Below are 27,607 nucleotides of genomic sequence, written 5' to 3'. Positions count from 1 at the left end.
AAACTGAACATAGACAGCTTTGTCACATGGTGCATGTTCCTTTTCTCATCGCTTCTAAGAATGGGCTAATCACAGTCACCTGTGGTTACAAGTATATCTATGGAGTTTCATAAAATAATTTTACAGAAGGTCCTCCTTGGACTAGATCATATTTGCATTTGTATGACGGAGGCAGATTCCAGCATTTATTACACGTAAGCGATAATAATGTAATTGTGCATGATCACTCAGAAAGATTCAGAAGACTAAAAACTAAGGCGTCCTAACTAGTTTTCTGAGCCGCCAGCGCCCCCTGGAGACAGAAGCGAGACCGTTACGGGAATTATGAGAGGGGTCCTCTCCACATTAGTGCCTGATAAACTGCCTGACAACAATCCCAGGATGCGTCACATGGTGCCCTTTTATGTTTACAACAACCACAAAGATTTTCAATTGAAATCAAATCATCAATATAAAATAAACACATGCAAACTCCCATACCTGCTAGCTGAAAAATCAGCAGTCATTTGAGCCTTTTTAACATTCAGGCTTAATTAAAATGATGTTTAGAGTAGGTGCAATTAAAATATATTACTTTATGCATTTATGTTTTCTTTTATATGATCTTATTAGTTATGCATCACCCCACTAAATTAATTTCATATCTCTCCTCCTCTCACATGATGATCTTTTCCATACTTTTTGATATTTATGTGTATTTTGTTATTTTGTTTATGTTTATATTGATGTAATGGGTAGCTATTATTTTGGGTTTATTTTTTTATGTGACAGCCCTATATATAAGAGCTTGTCTTTCTTTGGTTGTTGTTCTTTGTGTTGTGTGTCTGTCCTCGGGGGTAGGATTTGAATTTTGTTTAGAGGTGTAAATAATCTTTGCAATTTTTCCATGAGTCGTTTATTGCCTCAGGGCTGTTGTTTTTATTCTTCTGAAAATGGCTTGCTTTATTATTAAATAAATTAGCTATTAATTTCCAATCAGGTCAATAGGATAAATTTATTTAAAAAAAAACAAGAACCTAAAAACGTGCACAAAGATGTAAACAGAGTGTAAATGGGATAGTTTTCTTATAAAGACATTTACAGTATAGCCTACCAGATCACATCACTGACTGTTGGAAACTCCCTTTGAGACACAATGCCATAAATGGTGTAATATTCAGAGAGAGAACTTCTGGGAAAATGGGTCTGACATCCGTTATTTCAGCTGTGATAAGTACTTTTAAGGGCCTATACTTTCAGTGTCTGTGACACAGTTCACTCAGACCTACTTTTGCTGCCAGCTGTTCAACACAGCCCAGTTACATAAGAACCCCTGGAATTAAGACTTGCTCTATTTTCATTGCTATTGCTTATTTTGCTTTTAATAGCATTTTATGAGTCGTCAGTGTCTCTACATTGCATCTCTGCATTAAACTAAACCTGTATTCTGCGATGTCAGATACAAAATGAACCAAAATGTTTTTAAAAACTGTTACTTGTGAATCGTTTAGACTCATGTTTATATAGACAGTCTCTTTTTATGTTGTGGGAGGTGCAGACCTTGTTGCGCAAATGCCAGTTGACTCACTTACACCTACTTTTCTTCTTGAAATTTGCAGGATTCAAAGTTGTTGTTCCACTTGCTCATCCACTTTCTTCATCTGCATAAAAATCTTCCTTCTTTTATAAGATCATTTACACTTCTTGGTTACACAGAGATTCATAGAGATCAAATTAAAGAATTCAACATGATAAAATAATATTTATTAAAATAAGGTTTTAAGGGAACACAAGGAGTGGTTATTTATTGGCTCAAATCTACACAAAACCATGTGTCTTTCTTCTTTAATAAACATCTCATCTTATCTTGCAACTAGCATTCAAGTGGAAAAAAACACATGCGCTTGCGTTTAATATCACATTGAACTAAAGTGTATTAACTTATTAGTAATGTATTCATTAAAAAAGATATAACAAAAATATTTGCAAAGAAAACTCACAAAACTAGAACTAGTATTGCTTATAAAATTTAGCAAAGGGAGCGCACAAATATTACAATTCATAAAAAGCAAGCATGATGCATCACAATTTGCATTGTTGTAACTTTATATTCCTTTCTTTTTTAATCATCAACCATGAAGAAAATGTCTTGAGAAGCCCTTTTGAACAAAAGCTTATGCTGAACATAAATAAAAGAGGATTGTTTTGGCTTAAAAGAGTCCATCCAGTGTCCCATTTTAGGTTTTGAAAATAAAACAGTAAAATATGTGCCCCCCTCCCAAAAAAAAAATACCCAACATCAAAGTAATTATGTGGTCTTTGTTTGTTCCGCCATGCATGTTCTTTGAAGCCGGTCAACCAGTGGCAAAGAGGCTGCGCCCATGTGCAAGAGTTTGTGTGTGTGTGTGTGTGTGTTTGTGTGTGTGTGTTTGTGTGTGTGTGTGTTTGTTTGTTTGTTGTTTATTCTCCATTCCTCTTTATTTGTTATTGTTGTTCAGGAAAAGAGGCTGCGTGAATACTGGTTGCGTCTGCGAGCAGGCAACAGGAACAGTTCGTCTAGTCACTTGTTTCACAGGGACACATGGGGGAGGAACACCAGGAAACCCCCATAAACCTCAGTCCAGCTGCCATGTCAACAAATGTGCCATGGAAACTGTTTCTAGGTGGCACGCTCCTGCCCGTCCACTTCCTGTTTGGTTCTTCTCAGATTGCTTTTCATTTTGACAAACTCTGGGGTGTTTTCTTGCTCCTCTTCATTCTTATGTTGATCCAGTTCCAGCTAAACAGGAAAAAGATCATTTTGGTCAATCATTTCTGGATCTGCTCATTGTACGCCTATGTCTTGGGATGTGAGGGGACATACCTGTTCGAGCGTCTCTCGTCTCTTCATGAGCTCGATCTCAAGGTCCGTCCTTTTCTGGTGTGCCTCCTGCTCCTCTTTCTGAGCCTTAAGCACCTGGTCTCTCTTCCTCTTCTCCATCACTTTCTGGAGTTCTGGTTTATTCTGCGGCGCGAGGCCCCTGTGATAAAAAAATAAATAAAAAAATCAAGGAGATGATGAAAACACTTGACAAAAAGTAATTAGATTTGAACATTTTCTGAAAAATTGTGTGGTTAACACCACTGCAAAACTCGCCACCATGATGCAAGAGTGATATGGATGTTTACCAGGGTATTGCTATGCAGTGTTCTGGGCCATTGCTAGGAAACCCACCCTAAAGTCTAACACCGTGTCTACAAAGGATGTGAGGGGCGCGACGCAGCTCGGCAAAAGCAAATAGAACCCATTATAATCAGTGATGCTGTCTACACTGGATGCGGCACGACACAACATATTCCTGACAGTAAACTGATGCCATGTTCAATTTCTGACGAACTCCAAGCGTTCACGCAACACAAAAAATTATTGCTGTGATAATTTATCACAACTTAAAATTCAACATTAGAATAAGAAATAATGTGTTGTTTCAAGTTAAAAACTATGTGTTTGTGCTTAACTTAAAATATTAAGTTTAGTTGGATATTTAAGTTATCTCAACAAATTTTAAGTTGTTATAACTAATTGCAGCAACATTTTTACGGTGTACTTCTGACACGAAGAATAAATGGATTTGCAACAGTCACGTTTGGTGTAGACATGATGTAAGATATGGCTCAGGTCCTTTTGATTATGTTTTTATGATCCACAATTGATCAATCAAAAAAATCTGATCGCTTAGAAAAGTAACAGCACACCTCTTTTCAAAAAGTTTGGGTTTAAAACCATAACATAATCCATTTCATGATTTTGTTCAGAGATCTGACTCAATGAAAGGGCAAAATGACTCTAGCACATTTTAGGGTAATAATGCATAGGGTTACATAATGTGACTGAAAATCCTGATTGCCCCAAATAGTTGTAATCCAGTATGGATGGATTCCTGGGTGGGTTTTAGGGATTGGAATTGGTTCGTAATGTCCAGAAGCTGCTGTACATTTAGAGCATATGGAGATTAACTATTTAAATTACAGTACTTTGCTGTGACATCTTTGTTGCGTAATTCTCAATCTCATGTTTCTCAAAATTAACAAGCCTAAAACCAGTTGTTTATGAAACACTTCCAGGTAGCTCATTTGTAATGAACTTCAGAGAAACTGAAGCATAAACATGCATATATCTAGCATATTTGGAATAAGAGTCAACTGAAGTGATTGACCGATGCCAATGTGATATCTAAAAAGGCAGATGACTGAGAATAAAACAATTTAATGATAAATAACTACAATATAATATTTATTCAAAATGCCCGGCTAATGTAACAATTCATAATTGATTTCACATTGCTTATTTTTTTCAACAAAAAAAAACAAACTATTAAACTAATTTTCAGTCAAAATAAAAATAATAATTTCAATTGAAACAAACCTGATATAATTTAAAATATAAATATTAAAACTTAAACTAATAAAAAACGTTGTATGAAATGTTACCATAGCAAATAACTGAAATGTTTAAATTGAAGTACTAAAATTGCTTTTGTAAAAAAAAAAAAAAGAAATGTTTCAGCTTTATTTTTAGCACATAAAATTATTACAACTTAACTAAAATTAAACTGAAAACTGAAAATATAAAAAAGCTAATTCAAAATATGAATATATACTATATAATAACATTTATAAAGAACAACTTCTTCTGCTGTATTATAACATGATCCAGCTCTCTGCCTGGCACACCAGAGACTTGCTGACTGCTTTGTAAATCCTTCCAAAACTTGTAGACTTGTCTAGACTAGTATGAAGAAAAAACTAGAGGAGCTAATGGGAATATCAGAGCTGAGAAAATAGGAGATGAAATGTTTTGGCTATTTGGATAGCGGTTAAATAACTATATGGCTCCCAAATAAAATAAAAAAAACATGGAATTACGAGAATCTCTGCCAGGTGAGAGTAGAAACCACATCTGCCCGTTCTCTGACATTCTTCTGTGTCATGTCACTGATTTAGTTTCTGAACACTATTTGACTTTCTCCCTCCAACTATTCATTCTTCTCTGAGAGATAAGAACAATAGCAGCACATCAGACATTAATCACATGGGTGGAATGTGTCTGTTGTGCAGACGCAACTTTATGAGTGCAATAACAGATCAGCTACATGCCACAAACTTGATAAGAATAAACAATGCATTGGTTTATGATTCAGGGCACAGACCTTATTGATGATTAAATCCATTAGCAATCGATGTTGCCAAGCGGAAACTAATAAAACGGTGCGTTTCCGTCACAAGAAAAGAAGTACAATACAATTTGTCTTTTGATATTTAGACATTTTTGCTCACTGGAAACAGCGCGAGTTATTTTGATATTCTCAACTCGGAGTCCAAACCAGTGGACTCAGCTCCTGGTGGGACACAGCCTAGCAAAGTTCAGCTCAAACACTAATTAAACACACCTGATCCAGCTAATCAAGGTCTTCAGGATTACTGGAAACAACTCTGCAGGACAGTGGCCCTCAGAAGCTGAGTTTGAGACAGCTGGTCTAAACTATTTCAGTAAGGAAAGAATAAATAGACACATTCCCACATTCAGGCTTAAACAACATGCAGCCTTTTCAAAGTCAACTCTTCATTGGCCTCTTCAGCTTTGCTGGTTGGTACATTAGTCTGACTAGTGGACTTTTTGAAAGCCATTGTCTTTACTTGAGCCAGTATTAAGATAAGGATGTGTACTTGTCCATGGGTGTGGTTTTATGTTTGTATTCTCATTGTCGTTCAGAAATAGTTGGGTCCCTGTAAACAAGCTATATTTCTTTTGCACAATTGATTTTAGGATAATAAATCGGCTTGCCAGACACTGTATGTAAAAGGATAGTTAACCCCCCTCCCCCCCAAAAAAATATTATCATTTGCTCACCCTTACGTCATTCCCATCAGTGTTGTTTTGAGTGTCCATACATTGAAAATCAATGGGGTCCAATGTTGTTTTGAATATAATTTGGAAGAAAGTCAGTCATACAGGTTTGAATGACATACAGATTGCCAAAGTTTACTTTTTAGGTGAACCATCCCTTTAAGACTGATGGTTTTACTGTAGCTGTGCCTGGGATGAAAAGATTAAAAATAATTTTGTTCTGTGAATGGATAAGGTACAAACATCTTCAGGAATGCCAGTGTGTGTCGTCACCGATTATAAAACACTGCCGTTTGCTGGAACACACTGGTCCCTTGGAAACTGCTAGAAACAGACACTTTGTCCTTATTTGTGGTTACTCATCACAGACAGCTGGGCAATATAACAGAAAAAAAGCGAATGAGTTAGTGAACGGATCGAACGGATGAATAGAGACAAAAAAGAAACAAAGCAGAGGCCGGCCTCGATACATAAAAGACCACCCTGCCGCACAACCCGATACATTATCTAATATATGATGCAACAGACTATATATAGCCTGACCTCCATCTCTCCATCACTCCGCGTTCTTCACCTTCTGCCCTGGCTGTAGAATTGATTTCACAATTCTGAGTGTACAGAAACACTTTGAGTATTAGTGTACAGCAGGGTAGGAGGCAGACAGAAGGTGGGTGTCAGAGAAAGAGAACATAGAAAGGGTAGGAGGGAAGTCTAGGGGATGCTGTAATCCTTCTTATGTAACTCTCCATCTTTCAGCATCCCCCTGAGCACCACATCTGGAACTAATCCCATTTAGATTATGGAAATGTTCCCTTTTCCTAAACCAAAACAAGTACACACCCTCAATTCTCCACTCTCTATGAAGTAAGACTCCGTAACATCTTAAGGAAAAAAATTGAAATTAGAAATTACCTTTCTTCATGATCTCCAGTGATTAGATCTCATGTATCTCCACAACCCCATTCGTAAAACCCCTTCATCGCTACTAAATAAACTCCTAAAGTGCCACTAAAGTGCTTAGTTTATTTAACAGGGACAATGGACAGTCCATGACTGGCCCAAAAGTATAGCTAAAGAGCTAAACTTCATCTGCAGTCTCTGGGCAGAAAAAAGTTTGATTACACTGGAGATACTGTATATTAGGGGTGTAACGATACGCGTATTCGTATTGAACCGTTCGGTACTACGAGGCTTTCGGTTCGGTTTTCGGTACGCATTTTTGAACCGAACGGTTCGTTGGACCATTTTTCCTGCCGACCAAAATTTCGTTATTTCAAATGTAGGCGCGTCACGCGTGGCAAGCGCTCATAATGTAAAAGACGCTGGCGTGACCACAACATTGCCCAACATCAAATGGCAAATGTAATGTAAGCGGAACGAAACCACTCGTTATTGTGTGGTTGACGGACCGTTTATCAGTTTGGACCAATGCAGTGCGAGCCGATCTTAATCATCAGCACTGTTACTACACAGCGAAATCCAGTAAAGAAAGCATTTGAATTCGCCACTGAAGTAATAACATCGCTGCGATATCTAGTGAGAAACATTCACATTTCTCCGTTATTAACGGATCAAACAGCGCTGACGTGGAAACCAGGAAGAGACATTGTGCCATGAATGAACTATCCAGTGTCCACAGATCAGCAACATTCACCATGGATTTATTGTAGTAACACTACTAACTGTAACCATGGAAGTTTGGCAGGAATAGTAGGCTATAATGCTTTCAAGTAACATCATGTCGGTTTTATTTTGACATTATGAATACAATTGCTGCCCTCAAATGTTAATCTGAACTAAAATAAACCTTTGTTTATAACTACTACAATATTACATTTAATTTTGTCCAAGGAGCTGTTTTGTTTTATAAGCTCCTAAGAAAAGTCAAGTATAGCTCCATCATTGCTCAAAGTTAAAAAATATCATACTTTATGATGTTAGTTTTAATAAAAATATAATTAAAAAAATTAAATCAAGGAAATTTCTCTGGCATTTCTTTCTTTTCGCTGTATCGGAAACGTACCGAATCGTACCGAACTGAACCGTGACACAAGTGTATAGTATCGAACCGAACCGTGAATTTTGTGAACCGTTACACCCCTACTGTATATACATCCGTACCGTACCGAAACGTTACACCTAGGGATGCACGATATATCGGCCACCATATCGGTATCGGCTTTCGAATATAGCTTTCAAATATAAAGAATTATCGGTTATCGGCCAAAATGTTCATATCTCTAGTTACCTAGTTATATCTCTACCTACACCAAACCCACCACAAACTTTTGGAAAATGTTACTTTAGAAAAACTAGTGATTTTTACAATGTTTAATGTCACATTTTTGTAATATGGATTATTTTGTCATCTAGTTTTTCAAGGAGGCACTGCCTTCCTTCCCTACTCGGAGTAACAATTTAATATTTTATTTATATAACAAACAATATATATATAATTTAACGCATCTATACATTCTATACACTTTCTCTCTCTTTAATACAAAACCTGCGCTTGTGTGTCTTTCATAAATTTGTACTATTCTGGGGGAAATCATGGAGATTTTTCTCACCCAAGAAAATATATTTATAAATTGTATAAATTGAATACAATAAATTATGCATGCAACACTATTTTACAAATCAGTAGACCTACATAAAAAAAGACCTACAGGTATAATAACAAAGCAAAATCAAATATTTACAAGTACAATGCCTGGAACCTGCTTAAGTATACATTTACCCCTGATTGGGAATCACTGGAATAGATCCCCAGCGGAGGATTCGGATTCTCTATTCCCGCACAAACAGATTTCTACATGCTCAACTAATGTGGGAGGTGAGAATCAGTGGACAGGAGTTTATGTAATCATGTTGGTAACCGAGACTTCGTGTGTGTTATACATTTCTTGCAACATAGATGACTTGTGCCGTGACATATCAGTTTTTGTTCGCATCAAAGCTGCAAGAACAACTTCTACCCTCAAGGGATCTTCCTAATAACTTCCAAATGCAAAAGAAAAAAACGTTTTACGTAACAGGGAGCATGTGTATACACTTGCTGTCACAATTCATCACCAATGAAAATGAGAGACGGAGAGAAAAAAGAACGAGGCAGAGAGGACTAGAACGAGTGACTCAAACTTATTGTTTCCAGAGCATTTTTTCCCGGTTCCTGTCTGCCTAGATACAGCACACAAGCACAGAGGGATCTGCCAGGGGGAAATCATTCATCTTATCCTGAAAGTCCTCTGAGTAGCATCAGCTTTCAGAAAGACTAACTTTTTAAGAACGGTGCAACAGTGGAATGGCTCAAATTGATCTTTATATGACGGAGACAAGTCATATAGACATTTATCAGAGAATGTTTGATTCTGATTGATCAAGACCAAATGTGGTGAGATATTTTTTATGTGTTATAGAATATTTTTTCATAACACCCAGTTAAATGAAAAAGGATGGCAATTAGGACTTATTTCAGGTTTAACGTCATAAATAAAAGAGTTTATAATTGGCACGTGCCCACACATCACGATCAGATAATTTGCCAAAACTGCAGTGATGATGAAAATGATGAACATGTGAGAGGAGAAAATATGAACTAAAACAAACAGTGAATTCTGAGAGGAAAGACACAGAGAAAAAAGTACAGATGTAGGAGGACTGATCTAACGTAGGCTGTATGTGCATCACCTTTTCTGGTTCATAAGGAGCTCTCTGTGTAGGTCCTGGTGGTTTCTGGAGGACTTCACCGGGTTGAGGAGTTTCTTGGGCTTAATGAGGTCATCGCCATCACTGTCCATATAGTCCGGCTCTGCCATAATGCTCCGCACACGGGACAGTCCCTCTGGTATGTCTGCCTGGTCCAGACCTGAGAAAAAGACATACATTTTAACATGTTACAACATAAACAAAAGGTGCTGCAATTAAATAAATAAAAACTTTGAAAGTGCTTATTATTACCTAATACAGATGTAATTAGTATGCACACAGACCACAGTCATGACAAAAACAGCACATTGATCGATGCTTAAGTGTTTACAGAGATAGCAATATGCATATATGACACAATTAGACAATTTTGCCACGTAAACATTATTTGACAAATCAGGTGTTTGAAAAGCATAAACCACATTTCCTAGAGTATCTGCATTTTAATATGTCTTTTAATACGTTTAATATAAAACAATATTTTGACATAAAACAATAAAGAATTAAGTTAGCCCAATGCCCGAATGGCCCATTGGATCAAAATACATATTTAAAAATATATAATAATATTAATAATTGTAGGATATATAGGGGGAAATCCATACTTTTGGTTTCACTGAGACTATCGATACCGATATCAGGCAATAAAAATCTCTCTCATTGGTTTATCTGATATCATTAAATAGAAGATGAATGATGAGCCCATGTGACTTCTCTCACATGGTTATTTGTTTACAGCTGGATGGATAGTAGGCATTAGTTTTACACTAACAAACAAGCATGTACCATTCCTCACACAGGCAATTAAAATGCTGAAACAACCAGCAATTTGATCAGCTATATCTGAATAAACATGATAAACACCACTTGAAATACTTTACGTTATAGTATCCACGTGACACACATATAACTATGTGAAAAACATTAAGTACATGTAGGTCAACTCAGTATTTAGTATTTATTTTTTCTCCATTTAACTATTCTAATAATTAACAATAATAAAAAATTATAAATAATATCAAATTATACTTTTTTAACCTCAATTAAGATACAACATATATTTTTGCAGGACTATTTAAAATACAGTGAAAAGGTGAATAAAACATTTAAGGACACAGCATCTAAAAATGTACACTTTCACTTATACATTAAACCTAAAATTGCACTGTATTTCCAAAAAGTGCATGTCCATGTTATCTGCCAGCTACTCGCATACATTTTACCCCTCCAAATCTCACCTGGAAGGACTGGAAACACTGGGTATCTGAACATGGTTGTCATCTCTGCGTTTGAGGGTTATTCAAAATCTCAGGATATTAGGAACTACTTCCCACAGCTAGATGAAACTGCAGCTCTGTATCTCCGACGGAGCGCTGCGCACTATAAACAGCTCTTCTGACTCCGCCTGATGCTTTATTACCTAACAGCCCACCCACCCCTGCCAGAGCAGCTCCCTCAAACATCCCGGTTAATCTTTCATCACCCGAGATAGAAACATCAAAGAGTGTGGCCTCAAATACACACCAATAAAATGATGAACACTCCCAACTAAAGAATTCACACAGGTGCGCTTCCATATATAGAATAAACTTTGAGCTATTAAAAGAAGGAAAATATTGAACGAGATGGGGCTATAGAAATGTATTCATTATTTCAAAGTGCACATAAATCAGGGGTGTTATTTTTTTTAACACATTAATGTATTTATTAATAATTACTCTTTTACAATCTTCTTATAACCTTAAAAATATGTAATTGATTTAGAGTAAAGAATGCAGGTTTTTTGGTGGACAAGATGGCATACTGCATTTATATCAAATCATGAAGGAAATAAAATACCAACACTGTAGTTTATTACAGAATCAAAGATGTCCAAGTAGCCTACGTAGTGTAGAGCAATTTGAGATGCAGTTCGTTTGCTGACCACTAGAGGTCGTTCACGTCAACAACCAGACATGAGCCAAATGACGCACGAGGCTTGAGTTTTCACTGTCCTGACATAATTTAATTTTAAGGAACAATATGAGGACATTCCAAACACAGTGCGAATGCTTCAAACCCGAGGGTGAATTATGTCACTGCTTGAAATGTGTGGCACTCCTTCAAGGACAAAATCAACACTCTCCATAGGCCATGTTTGCTTACAGCCTTTATCCAGAGTTGTCACTGTTTAAATACACTTAATTGAGTTTCAACATACGTGCTTTTGTATTTTATTGCAATAACTTTAGCATTTCCCGTTCTGATATGTTTATATCACCTCAGTGTTATTTACAACCAGTCATTTCATTATGCATTCAGGAAGAAGTGGATGCTGGTGTTATTACCCTAATGTTGTGCGTCAAAGGCAGCTGTATAATGTGTGTATCTGCACTTAAAGTTCCTTTTGACATCAGAGTAGATCCTGTGTTGACATCAGAATGTGTTGAAAGTTTGTGCTGAGGGTTTCACAAACTCTTAACATTTCTCAAGTCAACATGGTACAATGATCTTATCAAGTTAAAAGCATAGTTCACCTGAAAATGAGAATTATTCTTTTGATGTGAATATTTTGAATGAATAAATTGATTCAGCTGACAAAACCGCTCTGGGGTGCGTTTCCCAAAAGCATGATTAGCCAACTATGTTCACAAGTTCCGCTGAATTGAGTTGGTAACGATGGAAGTTGCGAAAATAGTCTTTGGGAAACTCACCCCCGAATGATTAGTCCCCAAATCAGACTGATTCAGTTTTTTTAATTCCCTGACTTCAATCGGTGATCTTGACAAACTGGTTATCGATAAGGTTATCAGTGAATAAAGACTTACTGTCTGTTTCTTTCTCACAAAGCTATCATATTGCGTTAATATGGCCCGAAAAGTCATAGAACACTTTTATGGCACTTTTACAGTGCTTTTTTCCCCCCAAAACCTTATTTACTGTAATTCCAAATGCAAAATATTTTGACTTTTGTATTCTGCAGGGAAAAAGTCATACAGGTTTGGAAGATGAGAGAGTGAGTAAATAATGACAGCTTTTTCATTTTTGCGTGATCTTTCGCTTTAACGGGTAAATAACTGACCATTTCTATAAATATGTACTACATTCCACTTCATGTCACAGTATCAACAACACTTTTTGCAAGGTTTGTGTACTGCTTATGTGCTTAAGTCTCTGCACATGGAGCCCTGCAGGACAAGTGCATTTAATAAAAGGCCCAGATCTAGCTTTTAATTACAGAGCTGCACTCTTCAACCCTGCACAGAGCGCAGACGCCTCTATGGTGACCACCACAACACTAAACACATGGGTGGGTCCAAGGCTGAGCATTTCAATATATTTTCAGGTCGATTGTGCATTGATAATGATACACCAGAGCATTTATTTGCATGCATACCTATGTTTGTGCATGTACTAAAGGAATACTTGTAAACTGTGACTCATTAAGGAGGACTGGAGGTGTTAGGCAGGCATCTGTTTGCCAGTCCTCAGATTTGTACCTTGTTCCAGCCCAGACTTGCACATGAAGGGGACAGCGCTCATTTAACATCACAATACATATGGGCGATCATGCATGTCGTCAGCCAGATTTGCATTAATGTTTAAAAGCTGCAGTGCTTTTGTTCATGGTCCACTTGGGTTAAGACTTAAAATTCAAGAAATAGACGTTTAGATCAAATCATTTGAAAATATAACCCTAATTCAAGTGATTAAACTTAACTTGTACAATTCTTAATTGGTCTTCAAAATTGGGCAATATGCGTGACATTGGAAGAGACGGGTATATCATTTCAAAACTATTTTTCATAGATCTTTTAAAACAGTTCATTGCAAAACACACTGTAACTTTCAGAGCTGTAACTTTCAAGTTCCTCCCCAATACAACAAGACTATTTATTTGGTACTAAGATGCTGTCCATACTTCTTGAAGACATGCACATAACCAGCTAGCGAATGGCATTTATATTGTGTTAAAGGGTCAGACAGACAACAGTTCTTTTAAATTGTAACTTTGTAAACTACATTGCCTGGAATTCTAGCAATTAAGGCACAAAAGGAGATTGCACTGGAATTGTGAAAAAAAAAAGAGTTTATAATGACTTGGATGGCCCTTATCAACCCACACAACACAAAAAGCTGGGGAACTGCAGAAAAGAAAACACCCACACCTCCCTTTGAGCACTAACCATTACAGTGACATCATGATTTCTAATTGGATATACTTGGAACATTGTTTGTGCAGATTTGCTAAGACTCATGCTGTTGCATGACTTCTTTCTAAAGATGACATCCAAAAATCACAGGCTTGAAATGTGACCCCAACAGCATGACAGGGAATTTCAATACAGATTGCTGCAATACTTTCAACAATATGGCCCAATATGTATTTGGATTTGTTTTGTTTTTAAAGAATTTGATTGATTTTATGGCCTACATCATAATAGGACAAAACAGAGGGAAGCCGCACCTTAATCAATCACTCTTAGCTTCCTTTTCCAGTCATCTCTCCTATGCCCACACACACAGACCTTGAACGAAGACATGGGGCGGCAATAACAGGAAACAGACAAACTCTAAAATAAAAAAAATCCCTTGCCATTTTGCTCACATTTTGGAGATGAAAATGAAGCTATTTGTGAGACTCAAGTACTGGGACACACACAGAGAGAGATGAGGAGGAGGTGGAAAGGATGCCACTTCTTTGTTCCGCTCTCATTACGGATAGAGACATGCAGGGAGGAAGGGAGCAGCTGGCAGTCTATTGCACCATCTGACCCTTATTGGGCACCGTTTACACACGGCAGGAGGGTATATTAGCCCCTCCCCGATCCCAAAATCCCTTTCACTAGTACTGTAGTGCTGTCACTTTCACCTATTCTTAATAATGTACTCATTTCTAACTTACCACTCAAGAAACCCCTTTTCTAAACACAACTAAACCCAATTTCTGGCATAAAGGCCTTTCCGGACCATCCCCCACATCCCACCCCGCCAGTCATTACAGACCACAGAGGTATCAATTCGTATCAACAGTTCTCTAGACGATTCATTTCTCCTCCTCATTTTCTCATGAACCGCCTGTCTTCTCATAACAGGAATGAATCAGACCGCCACTAACCAGCTAGAGATCTGAAACTGATTACATGTAATCCTTTAAATGAATAGTGCAGGCTAAATATGCATCAGTGGCCACATACCCAAGATAAGAGTAAGTGACTCCATTTGTTTAAGTATACATACAATTTTGCTTGTTTTTACAAATTGAAACAGGGGTCTGGTTTTTAATATTATTTATATAGTCAAGTCACCTTTATTATTTATAAATCACTCAAAAAGAGTGATCTTCAATATTAACAATTAGCCAATCGATGCACACACACAAATGCAAAGTTTGGTTCTTAAAATGAGAAGACAACAGCAAAAAACAGTCACACTCATCCTAAACTGATTTTTAAGCTGAATATCATCTATTTCATTAAGCTGGGCCAGTGGAAAATGTTAAATCTCATAAACCAAGGGTTTTCCACAGCACAGAGAAATCAACATTTATGGGCTTCTCTTGAAGGGTCAGAGGTCAGACACTTCATCTTACTAGCATGCTTGCCTCACCCCCAATACATTAGCCATTCAAATGAAAAACAGAAAATAATTGGACTCCACAGCAATAAGGTTGAAGCCTAAACTGCCATCTATAGTCTGTATGATTAAAACAAGTCACTTGTACAAAGCACAACCCTGTTACAACTCACTACAGTCGAACTGTACAAAATAACAATAAAAACCGATACAGTCCATATGCAAATGCTGAGACAAAACACCAACACAGCGCCTGCACTCATGCCATCTGTGGACGCACCTGGGCATTGCTGTTGGGGGTTGTGTGTCTGCTACAGTGCAGAAGAGCTCTGTTATACACTAATAAACACGGGAATCAGGTCAAAAGAGATAAGTGCATCTGGACTGACATATTTCTCACGCTTGAACTAAAAAAAAAATACAATATCTATTCCTTGTGCTGCTCTCTGGTGTCTGTGGATGTCAAAAATAACACTACATGCTGCAAAGTCAATAATTCAATAGACTTGATTAATGAAACAATGTTGACATACAATATGGCAAATCATGTTTTGCAGCTGTAAACAGCTTTTATGAGGCTATAGCTGGATCAGGATGAAAGGTCTAGAATTATTCCAATTTCCGGTCTGAGTAAAGGCAGGACCTCTGGCATTTCAAGGCCTGACCTCAAGTAGCCCACAAGAAAATTAGGTCATGTGATGAAATGTCAGGACACTGCTGCATACTGGGAAAAGGAAGCACTTGTTTATGTGTCCAAGCACGCAGTTGCAAATGGGAGTCTCCAGGAGTGTATTCATGAAAAATCTTAGTGCAAAGAGTTGCTCCTAGTGCCAAAAATCTAAGAAAATTCGTAGAAATGTGGGAGTTTCCTCTTAAAATTAAAGAAAATATTCTTGTAAAGAAAAAAGTCATTCAGAAAGCATCTTAACCCTTAATTGTTAGGAGTATGAACGAGGACTTTTAAGAGGCTTAAAGGGAGTTCACCCAAAATTGACAGCTATTTAATTAACACTTTAAAGGCCCAAAAAGGTTGGAAAAAACATTGTTAAAATAGTCCATGTGACTACAGTGGTTCAACCTTAACTTTATGAAGCGACGAGAATACTTTTTGTGCGGCAAAAAAACCCCTAAATATCGACTTTATTCAGTCATTTCTTCACTTCACGCACACACACACACACAGACACACACGAGAGCACCACGACGCACGCGTGACCTCACGTGCGTCTTCCTCTGCTTGTAGGTCATATGTCAGAACGTCAGCTCCTGCGCCATCACCACACACGCATGCGTCGAGGTGAACGTGCGTCGGAGACTGATACAAAAGAGAAGAAATGACTGAATCATTTTTTGTTTTTTTTAAACCAATTTTTGTACCAGGCTGTAAACATATTTTTCTGCTGTAAAGTTGGGCATTTTAACATATATAGTTGGGGGATATATGTTATTGACTCTCTTTTGGAGCCTGTCTCTAGCAGCCAGTCGATGAATTGCAGTTTAAGTCACTTCTGAAAACTACCAAAAAAAAAAGACTATTATGCATGCCAGTAGTTGGCATTTTTCACTTTGAAAAGAAACATTACGTACCTATAGACTGAACACATAATACGCATGCCATCCCAGTTTACACAAATTCAAGTTTTGACAATAATGGAAAAAAAACTGGCACTTTGAAACTTAGCGTTTTTATAAATAGTCGTTGGCGTGAAAAAGAACGTCCAAAATGCATAAAAAAGTTTTCCACTTTTAGTTAAAAATGGTGTAGTGTAAGTGCCCCCTAAACTCTGATACAATAATACCCTAAAATCAGATTTAAAAAAAAGCCATCAAACTTTAACTTTATGGTATATAAAATGACTTCGTAGATGTTGTTTGACAGTACGCCAGCACTGAGAATAACACATCCTCACCAACTGCCATCCCTGGGTTTAGGCACAAGAAAAAAAGGAAATTTATTGAATATGTGAGCTGGTATTGTGTCTATTACTGCATTGTACCAAATTACCAATAGCTACAAATCCATCATGTTTGCTATGTACAACAAAAAACTGAAAATCTGTCACTTGTGCACAACATACACTTCATATTTTTACTCTTACTCAATCAGCTGGGCAGGTCACAACTTTATCTGATGCTAAAGATCACACTCTCTCGACATCCGTGTTCTAACATCCTTTACACCACCTACTGCTTAACACACTCATTTGTGCCTTTTCTCAATTCTGTGGGGCTTACCAACGGTAAAAGAAAAAACGACTTCCTGTTCCTCTCACCCACCAACCCCACATGTCCTTAACCTCCAACTTTTTCTGCTCTTGCTTCAAGTCTTTACTTGATTCTGTTTCAGCTGTGACCAAACACCAAATTACTATAAAACCTGTCTTATGACAGTCATGAGTGAGGGTAAAATGAGAAAGCGATGAGTTAAGTGTACAGTGTTGGTATTATAAACGGTAGATTATGTTAGTTTTGTGTGTATGTTGTTAGAGAGGGGAGCTACTGCATGAATGGAGATTATTAGGCGAGTGCAACACCATGTTATGTCATACCACTGGAATGTGATGAACCTGCAAAGGCTTTCTAATACACAAAAAGAGAATTTGCCATCACCTTAACAAAAAAAAAACCCTCTATGAATAGATCTATACATGGCATGTCTTTATAAAAGATTTTTTTAAAGTGTAATTTCAGTCGAAAGTAATAATTCATATTTAGCCCATCTGAAAGTGCACCAATAAGATCCTTGCAAAGTCTGACTAGGAGACCAAGAAAACGTGGTTATAGGGCTGTCACTTTTGAGAAAAATCAAATTCGAACGGATATCGAATATCAAGCAATGTATTCGAATATATTCGAATATCTACGAGCCCCGTCCACCCACCAAAAAAACAACAACAAAAAAACACCGTAACGGAGATCACACATTTATTAACAGTCTGACAGTCATAAACAGGACTCAGGCCTGTCTGAAATTTTTTTTTTTGACTTAATGTTTTAAACAGCAGGTTTTCAACTTAATCTATATGAAGTGCCAGTATGCAGCCAATCACAAAATTAGGCGCTACATGGGAAAAAGCTGAAGCGGAACAGCACGGCACAAACAATAACGTGACAACTTAAACAGCAGCAGGAGTAAGGCCTATATAGCCTAGCCTAATTCATTTCCTAATATTGTTTGCTAGAAACAACTTGATCTGGATCAAGTGCGGCTCTCATTTTATTGACGATGTTCTCCGAGGTGGAGAACACGCGCTCGGAGCGTGCACACGTGCCTGGCACATTTGCGCGTCTTTACATGGACCCTTATAATCGGATTGACGGCTCAATCGGACTAAAAAACCTTCATGTAAACACCTTAATCGATCCGATGGTTTACTCCTTTTGTAATCCGATCGAGAGAACATGTAAACACTTGATCGGATTGAAAACCGAAACTAAAAGGACTGCGCATGTGCAATGACGTATTACGCACGGAGCGAGCTGTTCTTCCTGTTGAATAAAGTGTCATATAAATGAGTGTTCCGTTATAAAAAAATTCTCATTTCACTGTGAAGTGAAGCAGGACAACGTCCCACCAGTGCTTGTTTCAGATTCTCATCCACAGATGACTGGTTTTGGGCGCAGGGTTTTACTGCGTGATCAACAAGCAGCACGGCAAATCATGCTCATCGTCTCCAAATCATGACCAGAGACGGATCAATATTAAGTCTGCTGTTTAAAACAAATAAAGAACCAATAGAGGAGAATAGTTATGCGCGAACAGCGGCATATTCGCGCAGTGTGCGCATGTCAAAAAAATCAATTCCGATTTAAATCTTGTGACATATAACGCGCACATTACTTTATGTATCGTTCATGTAAACACCGAGTTCGGATTCATCAATCGGATTGTCCATTTCCAGACACTACTTTTTAGATGAGTTGGGGTAGAAATTGTCCGCTCAGGCTGGCCGTTCTGTGCGTTATATCTTCCATTTTCAAAACAGGGTGGCTATTGGCTATTATTCGCTTGATTTGGTCATGAGCTTACGCTACAATACGTTTAGAGTGCCAGGTACTGGATGAGATGGCAAACAGTAAAAAAAAAAAACACGGTCTAATCATAGACTGTAAAAAATGCACTAAACATGGCACTTTAAAAACCGGTTAGTTTATTTATAGTTCGATTACGGATATTTCACGTCATGTTCGAATGCATATTCGAATATCGAATTAAAAGTGACAGCCCTAGTCAGGATTGGTTAAGGATGTACACGTTAAGTGGACTACAAGTGGACTCAGCATTGTGTACTTGCTCCCAAAGTAGCTCCAACTCTTCATCTCCCACTCTTTTTCTTTATGAAACGTTATGCATTAAACGTAAATTATTTCCTAATGTGAGTCATATCCAAGTGAAATGGCTTTTATAAATGAGAAAATATTTATGGAGGGAATTCTGGAAAATGATTGGATTGTTGGATCATTGTCGTGTGATAATCGATAATTAAAGTAACCATGGAATCAAAATTGACGATTCTTGTTTATGGAATATTGCAGTATTTAGTATAAAAGATTTTCCTTGCACATCAAATTTTTTTTTATCATATGCCCTTAATCTTTAATCAAAATAACTTCCCCTCCCACTTGCAGTGACATCTATTCCCTTTTCTGTTGACGCGTTTACTGGCACGAGGGCGGGACACTCACATAAGAGCAAAACAATAGCAAATGATAATGATCCAACGATCTGAACAATTACAGGCGGACAAAATCAGGTCCCGCCCTACATTTTTTTCTGGTTAGAGAAGCCGTTATGGATCAATTTATTACAAATTCTGTCATGTATATTTGGACTGTCATGTATATTTGGACTGTCATGTATATTTGGACAAAAACTCAAAATATCCATCTCTCTCTCTCTATCTCATATATATATATATATATATATATATATATATATATATATATATATATATTAAATAGCTGGTCTTAAAGGAATAGATCATCTAAAACTTAAAACTCTTTCATCATTTACTCACCCTCGTGTCGTTCTGTATGACTTTCTTCTACGGAGCACAAAAAAAAAACATTTTGAATATTTAAAATATTTTCAAAATATCTTCTGCTATCTCATGAATAACATAAAGGTGAGTAAGTGATGACAGAATTTACATTTTTTGGGTGACCTATCCCTTCAAGCCAAACAGTGCAAGCTAAACCTAAACCAGCATCTCCATGCTCAGGTCACAGTTACTGGATCCCATACATACTTACACACACCTGACCCATTCGGGACAGTTGCTACACCCCTGACCATATGGGGACTAGATCAGGGGTGCAGCAACTGTCCAGAACGGGTCAGGTGTGTGTAAGTATGTATATGAGGGATCCAGCAACTGTGCGCTATAGAACAAAGAGAGCGGAACAGAGGGCCCATTGATTCTGCTCAGCTGTGGGCAGCACCTGCTGGGTCACAGCTTACGTTAAAGAGGCGTGTGAGAGGTGCTAATGTATGTTTGGGGACGTGTGTGTGTGAATGCATGCAAAAGGACGTGACATTTAGGATTACTGACTAATGATTTCAAATAAAAAAAATAAAAATAAAAAAAAAATCACAGAGCACACTGGATTGACACGTTGATCCGTGGTGCTCATGTAGGCAACATGACTTCGAATCTATGTTCTGTCATTAATAGACCTTATTCCTTCCTACCATCATTTGCTGTCCTATTTCTATTTTACTATGACTTAAAGTGACAGAAAGGCAGGGGGAAAAAACCAAATCTATAATTAATTTCACATATCCAGAACAACATTTTTCAGCGTTTACACTGAAAACCTCCAATTTAACACACAGTGCTTATATAGGAAAGTCTAAAAACTGCAAACACTCCCCTTTAGAGGCGTGACAACAAAATGCCAACTGCTGCCTTCATGATAAAGAGGATAAGCCACCAAAGAGTCTGCTGACCTGGCACTGTCTATCAGCACAGACAGATGCATTTAACCTGAAAGAAAGAAAAACTACAGGTGTCTGCATATACCATTCGTGTGTGTCTGTTTGAAAACAGACAGCAAGTTTTGTTAGTGCTTTTGTTCTCTATTGCTCATTCAAGAGAAGTATCACTGCTAGGGTTAGTGATTTGAACAATCATGTAACCCTAAACTTCTGCAACATTTGTGCCATGGACATTAAATGATATACCTCAAATCATGCAGCTTGTTGAAGAACAAACGTCAGATCAATGATTTTTCCACTGAAGATGATAAAACAGGTGTAAGTAACGGTAACCTGACTAGTAACTACCAAGAACATCCTTGCAACCATATAGTGCAGTGCTTCTCAACTGGTTTGGCCGTGGGACCCACATTTTCCCATGGTCATTAAGCCACGACACAAATTTTTAGGAATTTGAACCAACCAAGCAAATTTATTTATCAAAAATGGTTGACACACAAGTACCGTTCCACTTTATTTAGCATAAACTGTAAGAATATCACGAACACTGATGAATAAACAGTATTATAAGGTAAGGCTATAGCAGTCCCAAACTAGTTTTTGTAAATACAATAGGGTTGTGCCAATAGACGATATCATCGTCCATCGTGATGGCTGACAGACATCACGATGTTAAGCCAGCATCGCGATTTTGGGTTTATTACAGCACGTGAATTCATCCGTTTCTCCCGAAATACATGGCCGGTGAACTGGGAGAAGAATAGAGTTGACTTTATAGTTACTTACACTGTATATGAATAAAACGTCGTCAAATATATTTGAATGGGTTGTTATTGCTGCTTCCATAGATGCCATTGTGTATTTTACAAACTATAAATGTATTGTTTTGCTATATATTATGTATTTAAATCTCTGAAACCTAAAATAAACATTATGTGGTTAAAAACACTGGATAGTTGTGATATATGACAAGCGTTGAGTCCGTCTCTGGCTCAGCGCCAGCCACATCGCGAAAGCACAGTGTGAATCTGGCAGTTCTGTCACGTCACGTTACATTCGCTCTTAGTGCTCAGCTGCTGCAGAGCGTGGCAAAATCAAAATTGCTGATGAGATGTAGAGGAAAATATCTCCGCGTTGTGCCTACGCCCCTTAGCTGTTCTAAATCCACTGTAAAACATGGCTTTGCGGGGCTTATTGCTTAAGTGAAAAATTAGCCCCGCCCCTCCTCCCGATATCATCGTCCATCGCGATGTTTCACTGTACACATCGTCTGATGCCAAATTGGTAGACATCGCACAACCCTAAAATACAATAAAGTTAGAGTTGGTATGAGCCACCACACGGTCTTTAAAAATATAGAAAATCACACAAAGTGAAAATAAAGTGGTATTTTGGGTTAAGGTTATGGAATCTACCGTTACCATGGTAAATACACAATATCTGAACTGTTAAACATATGGACACTGATCCTGATGTATAAAATGAACATTCTACGTGCAAATCCTTCCCAGCTAACACACAACATACCAGTTACATAATTTATTGGTACGTTTTGGTAATTCCATGACTTATCAATTGACAAGGTTACTAAGACGTTGCATGCTTGTAATTTCATTTGCTTTTTCTTTATGGATAGGGAAGTGACATACTCCCCTCCGCATTTGAGTGCAAGCACAGTATAACGTTTGACAGAACAGGAAAGTTTGTTTTTCGGAGCTGAGACTTTTTATTTCGTAACAATTAGAATATTGACACTGACAGCCTGACAACATCTCATATGACTGCATATAGGCCTACTGAATCAAGACAATGTTGTTGTCTGACAGAAGAGTCAACAGCATTCACGCACATATTTCAAGTCCCACTTCAGAAAAACATTTAGAACTACGTTTTTTTGTTGTTTGACACACTCTGCGACCCAAACAAACCGGTCTTGCAACCCACTTTTGGGGTGCGACCCAACAGTTTATCTAGAGCACCCTCGCAAACACTTAAGATATCCTAAAAACCACCTACAACATCCTAGGAACCACCTGATACACACTAGAAACCACATAGAATATCCTAGCAATTATGGCTATCATCCTTTCTTCACAAAACCAAGAATATCTAGTTATATTTACAATGGCACATCACTTCTCAAGCGTTTTGGGCTTCTATTAAGACAATATGAAATGTTCCACAGGACAGAATGTTTCACTCGAGTCTGTGACATCCTGATTTAGATTTATCTTGTGGTCATGAATCAGACACAATATCCATTAGTCCAGCCTTCCCTCTACCCTGTGAGCTTTCTTGGACCACGTCGGTTGAGAGAGAAGAAGTAGTATCTGATTGTCATGTTTCTTTGTTTGATTTAAAGGGGGGGGGGGGGGATCAATGTCAGCAACAGAATGCGAAGCAGCTATTGGTCAGATTTGACTAAAGGATTTACAGACAGCTGTCCGTGTCTGGATTACTCTACAGATCTATAATTCACACAAACATACACCTAAACTCGTGTGCAAACTATATGCAAAGGCTACAGCTTACACACAGACCTTTATGATGGCGTGAATGACACAAATTACAACCACAACAACAAGACAAATAGAAAACAGCATGCAATTTCCTACATCGTAATTCAAATCTGAAATCAAAACCATTTTAATTTGATGATGCAACTGTGATTCTGTGCTAAATAAATCCCATCCTAACCCAGATTTATTCTCCCACTGATAATTTCCCCTACTAAAAATGCACAAGATATCGCTCAACGCATGTGTTCATTAAAAACAAACCCTTATATATTAAACAAAATCCTGAATCACACATGTAACTGCATATTATCTCATTTCTCCATCCTCTTCTGCCTCTCACCTAACATTAAGCCAAAGACGCTTGAGACATTAATAATGGGTTTGGGGCAAAACTCTTTGTTCGTGCCCCAACAAAAACACACAGTATGCACTTCTATTTGACAAAATAATGAATGCAAAACTATATGTTCTACAACTTCCCATCTTAAACCATCAACCAAACAACAAATCCCAAAGTCGACCCATTCTTCAAAACATAACGCAAGCTGTTTAGCATAACAACTCAAAATCCAGCCCCTGGGTGTCAACGTCACCACAGAAATCCATGGAAACGAGAAACAAAGAACATAAACATGCACTCTGTGCTTTATGATTTCAAACCCTACATGAATATTGCATCATGCTTTAATGAGCAGATATAGCTCAGAATCCTTTGTGCGGCTGAGACACATATGCAGTCATATTAAAATGATGTATTATCATCATTTCAAATATGTATATGAGATACATGAGAAGGTATGCGTTATAAACGGGCAGACAAGGGAAAACAAAGAGACCTGTCAAAGAACAGCTCTGCCTTAACAGAACAAAGCACATTGAGCATCACGGAGACACACACACGTGTTAACACGCAGACCAAAACAAAGATCCATTTCAATGCGTTTCAAGTGTACAGAAATGCCACTGCCCCACAACAGAAAGAAGTTCCTCTAAGCAACATGTTCATTAGGTTAATCAATATGCTGCATATAAATGCACACCAGCATGCACTCAATATGCGGTGTAGACAAATTCAGTCTAGACCCGAGCATGCTGCTGACTCACAGTGTGTTCAGATAGCTAAAAAAGGTAATTCCCAGTATACCAGGAAACTAAAGCCAAAGTATTCTTTTTTAATATTTAAGTGCATTTAATAACCACGTCAAAGTACATACACGGCTTAATTTTCTATATCTCAAAGGAAATCTATTGAGAAAGGGTCAAATTAAGGAAGCAGAATGCACCCTGGGTTGACCCCCATGTGTAAGAGCTTACTGGAGAATGATAGCCAGAACAGATTGGACTGGTTGTTACTCCAACACTTCTTAATGTAACCAACCCATGACCTAAAATGCTGTTTTGTAAGGCTGAGGAAATCGTGTGACTACCGAGAGAACCTCTAATCACTCAACTCCACTGTCCTACCCATCCACAAGAGACAAGCATCATCATGTACGGGAAGTCTGAAGTCATGACTCTGTCTTTCTCTCTATCTCACTTTCTCTGTCACATTCACGGTTGTACAGAACGGAAACCACACACGCCGAATGATAGATAGCGTGTGTGTGTGTGTGTGTGTGTGTGTGTATGAGAGAGAGAGAGAGAAACAGATAAAGAGATAGGCAAATAGAAACTGGAAGACTTCACTAGCACTAGTGGGGGGACTGGTTCAAAGATCAAAAAACAGATGTAAGGCGTTTGACAAAACAGCCTCCAAATTGCAAACACATGTGCTCGGAACCAACCCCTTCCTACCCCCCCAACATCCCCTCTACAGAAAACCAGTTTCGATATGATCATACTGCAACATCTACTAACAAGCTGATCTTAATCAGAGTCAATGTGGAGCATGTGCTCAGATTATGTTCACTTAGGCATATAATATTTACTGTAAAAGTAATTAAAATAACTCTAAAACAACTATTTTTAGAAATATACAAATATTATTAAGTTCCCCTATAGTTTTACTGTAAATGGGAAGGTCTAATGAATGAATGAATAAGACAAAAGCATGCAACAACAAACGGAAACCGTTGACACTAAATGAGAGACTGTTGTCAGTGAGGAAAACATGACAAGACATGACACGTCCCATGTGCTTGGAATTGCTGCTGACTGAACTACTATATACTTTTTTTACTCAACCTGCATGCATTATTACTTTCTGAAATGTAGCCTTTTGATCTGAATGTGAAAATAATAGAATTTAATCAATAGAAATAAGAAATGTTATATATACAGTATATACAGTATATATTTATATATATATATATATATATATATATATATATATATATATATATATACACTTGTGTGTATGTGTGTGTGTATATATATATATATATATATATATATATATATATATATATATATATATACATACAAGTTTACAAGTATATAAACAAGAAATACGCCTACTTTCATTATTTCAAACATTTGTTTGCCATTGTTCTGTTGCGTTCTGAAGCGCGTGATTTGAGCGCTTTATTGTTCTGTTGCTCATTGTCTGATCTATTGTCTCATACATTCACTATATAATCAATATATCATATGGCTCTCTTCATAAACATTGTTTCCAATAACGCGAGTCTCATTTCCACTGCGACAAATAACGCGTTTCGATGCAAAGCGTCCTGAAAACACAGACACATTCAAACACACACACACACACACACACATACCTCAAAATCAGTCCTGATTCCTGAACGATACTTTTCTATGGTAAGTGACTTCAGATCAACCTCAGAAGGAAAGACATCAGTTCACCTCTCCTTTTATGAAGGTGTGTCTGTTAAATCTGTTTTTTCTCGCTTGGAAACAGTTCAGTTGTAGACAGGACCCTTAGAAATGTAAATTAATACTTGGAGTGGGGGCGGGCGTACAATATGACCCAACGCCTTAGTCACATGCGATGCTCCGCCCATTTCTCCTCATGATTATTCATCAGCAGGGGAGACCCCGAAAACTGTCTGGGCGTGGCGCAGTATCGGTGGGCGGAGACTATGGGTACAGCCAGCGTACACAAAGCAAACGTGAATGTAGATTAAAGGTATAGTTCACCCCAAAAAATGAAAATTCTGCCACTCACTCTTATTTTGTCCTATTACTTTTAGAAATGTCCTAGGTGGCCTCTTCCATGCACCGACAATGGGGCTTTCTAAAAGGAGGCAATCTCACTACAAAAACATCATAAAGATAATAGCCTATAGATGCTTTATATTCAAAGTGTTCTGAAGTCATACGACGGCATTGTGTGAGGAACAGACTCAAATTTAACTCAAGGATCATATCCAGTGTACTGTTTTTATGGAACTGGATCGTCAAGTTTGTGAACAAATTTATAGCTACCGATTAATTAAAAAGGTCCATCTCAAACAAATTCATCCTGTTTAAAAAAAAATACACAAATGAGTAGTTGATGACCGAATTAGCATTTTTGTATGTGTTTTTAATTTCTTTCTTTATTTCCCCACTACATTCAATTATATAAAACATTCGTTGTTTAAATTAATCTATACAGTAAATAAGGAATTTAAATAGCTGTCATAATTTGACTTTGTTCACTGGTTTCTGCATGTGGACTATTTAAAATAATCGGCTTAAATAAGCCTGGAACCCAAAAGCCCCACAAACCCCATTAATCGACGGGATCTGTGCTTTTTTTTCACCCCTTTTTTTCCAGTAGAGTGCATCCCCGCCCTCGAAGCCCCCTCACTGATGCACGTGCTCGTGTGGAACGTGTGCTTCTGCTCTTCTGTGCTGTGTGTGTGTGTGTGTGTAAAACACCGGACTTCCGGTTACTGGGGCGGCATGACAGCTGCATCATAGAGTAAGTTTCAGAAAAAAGTAGAATTTTCTGTTCAAAACACATCAAAGATATGGGATGGGGTGAGGTGAGGAGCAAAGAGTCAAGTGAAATTAGCCTACTAATGTACCTCTCTCTCTCTCTCTCTCTCTCTCTCTCTCTCTCTCTCTCTCTCT

The 27,607-nt window shown here is 37.7% G+C and overlaps 1 protein-coding gene across 2 annotated transcripts; it reads right to left on the bottom strand.

The window, feature by feature from the left end:
- Nucleotides 1-1,721: 1,721 nt before the first annotated feature.
- Nucleotides 1,722-26,467, bottom strand: fam107b (family with sequence similarity 107 member B). 2 transcript variants are annotated; one of them, XM_056261326.1, is made up of 4 exons: nt 26,308-26,467; nt 9,557-9,734; nt 2,843-2,999; nt 1,722-2,758 (listed from the first exon to the last, which is right to left on the bottom strand). In XM_056261326.1, the coding sequence occupies exons 2-4, from the start codon at nt 9,682-9,684 to the stop codon at nt 2,639-2,641; spliced, it is 405 nt and encodes a 134-aa protein (XP_056117301.1). In that variant the 5' UTR covers nt 9,685-9,734; nt 26,308-26,467; the 3' UTR covers nt 1,722-2,638. The 2 variants fall into 2 exon arrangements, with proteins under 2 accessions (XP_056117301.1, XP_056117300.1); XM_056261325.1 differs by lacking the exon at nt 26,308-26,467 and adding an exon at nt 10,813-10,968.
- Nucleotides 26,468-27,607: the final 1,140 nt, after the last annotated feature.

The sequence above is a fragment of the Rhinichthys klamathensis genome, unplaced genomic scaffold, assembly GCF_029890125.1.
Source record: "Rhinichthys klamathensis goyatoka isolate OS25496 unplaced genomic scaffold, OSU_Roscu_1.1 h1tg000181l_1, whole genome shotgun sequence".
Lineage (NCBI taxonomy): Eukaryota > Metazoa > Chordata > Actinopteri > Cypriniformes > Leuciscidae > Rhinichthys > Rhinichthys klamathensis.
This window is presented reverse-complemented; position numbering and strand designations above follow the sequence as displayed.

Bases quoted from the DNA above. Each gene is read 5' to 3' on its own strand.
- fam107b (XM_056261325.1), bottom strand. From the start codon at position 10,855: ATGACAACCATGTTCAGATACCCAGTGTTTCCAGTCCTTCCAG. The intron at 9,735-10,812 runs GTGAGATTTGGA...TCTTTTTCTCAG, and splicing joins AGTGTTTCCAGTCCTTCCAG to GTCTGGACCAGGCAGACATA. The intron at 3,000-9,556 runs GTGATGCACATA...TTTTTATCACAG, and splicing joins CTCCTTATGAACCAGAAAAG to GGGCCTCGCGCCGCAGAATA.